The 5,716-nt window shown below is 50.8% G+C and overlaps 1 protein-coding gene across 1 annotated transcript; it reads left to right on the top strand.

The window, feature by feature from the left end:
* The first annotated feature begins 420 nt into the window (after positions 1-420).
* On the top strand, positions 421-1,410 carry LOC104288152 (olfactory receptor 1020-like). The gene has a single exon (XM_009886911.1). The coding sequence runs from the start codon at positions 421-423 to the stop codon at positions 1,408-1,410; it is 990 nt and encodes a 329-aa protein (XP_009885213.1).
* The last annotated feature ends 4,306 nt before the right edge of the window (positions 1,411-5,716 follow it).

Consider the following 5,716-nt stretch of genomic DNA (forward strand, 5'->3'; position numbering starts at 1 on the left):
TGTGTCCATCCCTTGCTTTGGAGGAAGCGTGGTGTCTGGCATAATGTTTTAGGCAACGGAAGCAGAAGGTTGTCAATCCTCAGCATCTATAACACGACTTCCTGGGCATACCCACAGGCAAATGAGAGTTGTCTGTTTTCTGTGTGAGAAAATGCACATCATAGATGTATTTCACAGTGAGAAAGAAGAACTTCCATTGGGCAGCTCACCTCTAGAGTCTCCAGAGGGTCTGCTGGGATGAGTGCTCTTTATCCATCAGTAAGAACATTTGGTTTTGTGCTTTCATGAGGTATGAAACACAAAAAGCTCTTGTGAAAAGAACAATGTCCTACACAATAAAATGTTGAAGGTAAACCCTGAAGTGCGTTTCTCTCTCATAGCACCTCTCTGTGGAAACTGAGCAGCTGAAAGAAAAACAACATGGAAGAAGGAGAAAGGGACAACAGGACATCCTCCATGGATTTTGTGCTGCTGGGAATAAGTGATGTCCCCACGCTCCAGAACCTGCTCTTTCTCCTCTTGCTTGTGATCTACTCAGTCACCATGGTTGGGAACATCCTCATCGTTGTGCTGGTGGTGGCAGACCGGCACCTGCACACCCCCATGTACTTCTTCCTGGGCAATCTGTCCTCCTTGGAGACCTGCTACAGCTCCACCATCCTGCCTCGGTTGCTGGCCAGCTTCCTGACTGGGGACAGCACCATCTCTGCACACGGCTGCCTGGTTCAGTTCTACTTCTTTGGTTCCATTGTGGCTAATGAGTGTTTCCTGCTGGCGGCCATGTCCTACGATCGGTACTTGGCCATATGCCAGCCCTTGCTCTATGCAAGCCTCATGACCTGGAAGCTCTCTATGCACCTGGCAGCTGCTTCATGGCTTTGGGGATCACTGCTGCTGGTGGTAGTCACAGCCTTCTTATCCCAGTTGCAGTTCTGTGTCCCCAAGGCAATTGACCACTTCTTCTGTGATTTTACCCCATTGCTGGAGCTTGCCTGCAGTGACACCACAGCAGTCACAATTGTTACATTCATATTTAGCATCCTGGATGCAGTTTTTCCCTTCCTTTTCACACTGGCCTCCTACGTCTGCATCATAGCTGCCATCCTGAGGATCCCATCCAGCACAGGCAGAGAAAAGGCCTTCTCCACTTGCTCCTCTCACCTCACTCTCGTCACCATCTTCTATGGTACCCTCATCCTTGTCTACATGGTGCCTAGAAGAGCCCCTCTGAGGCAGCTCAACAAAGTGTTCTCCTTCTTCTACACCGTCCTCACGCCCTTGGTCAATCCCCTCATCTACAGCCTGCGGAACAGGGAGGTCAGGGAGGCACTCAGGAAAATTATGAGGAAGGTCCTGGCCTGTACCCAGAGCTCATGGTCCCTTGTTGACACAGGCAAGAGACACCTGTAGCTCCTTTGAAAGCTCTGGACTCCAGCTGGCTCTTCAGAAGTGCATGCCACTGAGACCACTTGCAGAGGGCTGAGGGGAAGAAAGCAAATGATCCTTGGAAATATCATGGTTTAAAAAACAATTTTTAAAATGCCATGCATTTGCTTTTAACTCAATAATAAACACCTTGATGGTCTTACATGTGGGAACTGTGGAAATGTAAATGCTTTCTTCGCTGGAGGAGATAAGATATTTGGCCTAATCTCTGAATCCTGTCCAAGGGCCATCTTGAGGGCATCCTTCCCACTGAAGGTTCCCAGAATGGGAATCACCTCACACTGTGGGGCACATTTCAGTAACATGAAGCTCATTTGTCAGCCATTAATGAAGGTCTGCTGATACTGCACTGCCAAGGAAAAATAGGCCGTTTCTGTTGGGTGGTTCCTGTGGGTTACCCGCACGCACCTCTCTCCCATCCTCTGGCCAGGCCCTCTTGCAGTCAATTCTTAAAAACCAGCTGGGGATGGTCAGGAACCTTCCTGACTGTCACAGCCTTTCCAGGATGTCAGAAGCAGCCACACAATGACTTTGGCCCTCACCCTTAGCACCCTTGGCTGCAGCTCTTCACGTCTGTATGAGTGGGAGTCAAGTATGACTAATCAGCTCCCTGACACTCTCTCCACATGCCCTTGGTCACCAGGCACCCTGCCCCACTCAGCAGTGCCACCACAACTTTTTTGCCTTCCTCTGGCTGCCAACAGACTGAAGCCCTTCTTGCTACCTTCTGCATCACCCAAGCAGTGCCCAGCCACAGGGACGTATCCTCTGTGCATGGGCATGGTGGAGGGATGAGCACCAGGGCAGACTGGCAGAAGACAGGACAGCTCTGCAAAAGGCCAAGGGGGAACCCAGTGCTGAAGCTGGGGCTTGAATCTGGGAGTCTTCAGTCTAAGGCTCTTCCAGCTGAGCTTCTTCTCTCCTGCCCCAGGAGCCCTTGTCTTGGTGCCAGCGCTGCCTGAGCTCAGACAGGAGCGCAAGAGGTTTTCTCCTCAGGGAGGTACCTGTGACCCGTCCTAGCCCAACCCCACAGGTGGGAGCTGCCCTCTCCCTGCCCAGGCCTGCCAGCCCGGCTGTGCCAAGATCGCATCCCTGCCACCCGACCTCAGCCCATTCCTGAAAGGCTTGGGCACAGCCCTCATGAGGACCTGCAGCTGCCTTGGGATTACGGCAAGGCTGGTGGCAAGGGGAAGGCATAGAGGGACAGCACGGTTGTGCTGGGAGCAGGGCACCAACAGGGAAGCAGGGGTGTGACCTGTGCCCTGGGCTGCACACAGGGCCACTGGGGAGCTGGTGCCTCCATGGCCAGGCAGGGTACAGGATCGGGGTGGATTGTCAAGGGTAGGAGCACTGGGATTTTCTTGGACTTCCAGTGCAAACGTGCCTGTGGCGAAGGCAAGTGGGCAGGCTCAGGCACAGCTAACTGTAGAATCAAGGGTGGAAAAGAAAGTGTGCTGGCCTCCTGCCGTGGTTGCTCCACTTCATCCATAAAAGCCTGAACAGTTCATGTGTTTCAACTACATTATCCTCGAAGATGAAAGAGTTGTCTGAGGCTCCTTTGTCCTCCGGGGCAATTTTCTTACCAAATCCAGCCCAGGAGCTACCAGAACAAGTGTCGGAGATGAAATACTTGACACAGTTATGATTTAGCAGCAATTCAAGATTTATTAATGGTTTGAGGTGGATCAAAAGGTTGAATTTTAGCAGCACTTAATCATTGACCAATTAAAGATGAACAGGGCAGTAGAATATGTTATAATTAAAACAGCGACTTAATTGCAGATTGGAGAATGACAAGAGTCACACTTACTACAGGGCATCCGAAATCAAAACATATGTATGGACATAGGCATAAACACAAAACATACAAACACACACCATCCAGGGACTCGCACACACACCACCCGAGTGTTTAACTGCCAGGAGCCGAGTCCTTTCTCAGTGGGTGACTCCGGTGAGCCAACAGAGTGCCCCTTTTGACTCCTCACACGCACACACAGACAGGCAGAAATATTTACATCCAGTGACATACACAGATACCCACACTGGTGAAGGCAAATGTATATATTCAAACACGCAGGTAGGCAGAGAGGTGGATGGAAGAGGCTAGCCTGCAGTTAAAATTTCCCTCTTCTTGAATTTAGAGTAAACGCTCACAATGAATTTAGGGTAAACACAATGAATTGGCATTCCTCAATGGTTGATAATTGAGCCTCAAGAAGTTTGACTTCACCCTGACCTTTCTTTGTCAGCAGATGGCCTTTAAATCTCAGGACATTTACACCTGAGAGGTGTCCCACCTCAGGGGAGATGCTGGTCACAACCCGCTGTGATCCAGGAGAGCTCCAAGGGTCTTGCTTAGAGTCACTCTTTATGTTGTCTTGTAGTTAGAATCCTAGCCATTTATCTTAGCATTAAACTTGTTAGCATTGAAGTTAGTTAGGCCTGTTAACTATTGGCGTTGGCTGAACTTCTGATACAGGGAGTTGCGTACGACCGTCTTGTCATGCACTTGGACAGACGGGCGACCTTGGGAGTGTTTCTTCACAAGTAGCTGGGCTAATTTGTAGAGGACCTCTTTGAGACATTCTCATGGATAATGAGGATTCTCTCCTTGAGTTGTGTGAGAAAGAATACCTAACCAAGGAAAGCAAGCATCCTTCTCGTTCTTTACAGTGGAACATCCTGGACCATATGAGCATACGAACCTTGAGGATGCTACTAATCCACCCGGTTCTGAAAGGTCTAGCCAACTTGGCAGAAAAGCGAAGATTCTGGGTGTCCTAAGTTGAACTACCTTCATTGTAATACTAAAAATCACTCCCATAGGTCAAGAAGACCCTTGCCCAGATGCAGACCTTCCCTTTGTGCAGGCGCAGTGACTGAGGAGAATGACGCAGGAAATATTATAATCTTACGTAAATTACTAACCGGTCATTGTAACTGGGAGTGCGCTACCTTGTAACTTTCATGTATAATTATGTCGGGGAAACCGGCATGGGGTGAGCATGATTTGCGGAAATATTCGGCCGTACACCATGGCCAGAATAAAGCAATGTCTCCTCTCTAAACATAGTCTCTGTGTTTCAGGGAAGCTCAAGTGCCGGGGCTGATGGGGAAGCTGACATCCCCCTCTGCCCCTGGAGCTGCTGTGCCCTTCAGAAGGGCCGTGGTGTGAGCGCCCAGAGCTCGGCATCACCCTGCGGCAGGCACTGCCACGGGGTCAGCCCAGACTGGGCTGCTCTGCTGGCTGGGCTGGGGAGAGGGCAGGGGAGGTGGGGAGAGGCAGGGAGGGGCTGGGCTGGGCTGGAAGGTTTCTTGGGAGAGGAAGAGACCCCCGTTAGCTGAGCTGTGTGAATGTGCAGGGTGGGAGCACACAGCAGCATGATCCTGGTGCACAGGCAGGGCTTTTGGGGAAGGATGTGAGACATCAAAGGCGGAAAAGAGAGGTCATTGCCATGGTCCCCGGACACCCTGAGGAAGCTGCCCAACGACCAGGAAAAATCAATCCTGAACCCTGGCTATTCCCATCTCTGGCGATACAACCAGCTGTGGGCAGGGACCTCTGCTGCATGGCAAACTCTGTCTTTCAACTGGGCTGAGTGCCTGCAGGAGCCATGGCCAACCCTCTGCAGTCTCTCCTGACCCAGACACTGCCAGACCCTGCAGCATGGCTGTCTGCAAAAAAAATTCCATGAGATTCATAGAAACATAGAATGGTTTGGGTTGGAAGGGACCTTAAAGATTATCTAGTTCCAATTCCCCTGCCATGGGCAGACACCTTCCACTAGACCAGGTTGCTCAAAGCCCCATCCAAGCTGGTCTTGAACACCTCCAGGGATGGCCTCCAGGGATGGGGCCTCCACAACTTCCCTGGGCAACCTGCGCTAGGGGCTCACCAGCCTCACAGTGAGAAATTTCTTCATAATATCTAATCTAGATCTACCCTTTTTCAGTTTTAAACCATTCCCCCTCATCCTATCACTATGTGCCCTTGCAAAATGTCCCTCCCCAGCTTTCTTGTAGGCCCCCTTTAAGTACTGGAAGGGGCTTCCTGGAGCCTTCTCTTCTTCAGGCCAAACATCCCTGACTTTCTCAGCCTGTCCTCACAGCAAAGTTGCTCCAGCCTTCTGATCATCTTCATGGTCTTCATCTGGACCTAATCCAACAGGTCCATGTCCTTCTTATGTTGGCATCCCCAGAGCTGGACGCTGTACTCAAGGTGGGGTCTCACCACAGAAGAGTACAGGGGAAGATTCATCTTCCTTCA

The sequence above is a fragment of the Charadrius vociferus genome, unplaced genomic scaffold (genome assembly GCF_000708025.1).
Source record: "Charadrius vociferus isolate BGI_N301 unplaced genomic scaffold, ASM70802v2 scaffold216, whole genome shotgun sequence".
In the NCBI taxonomy this organism is placed as follows: Eukaryota; Metazoa; Chordata; class Aves; order Charadriiformes; family Charadriidae; genus Charadrius; species Charadrius vociferus.

Coding starts and splice junctions, on each gene's coding strand:
- LOC104288152 (XM_009886911.1), top strand. CDS start 421: ATGGAAGAAGGAGAAAGGGACAACAGGACATCCTCCATGGATTTTGTG.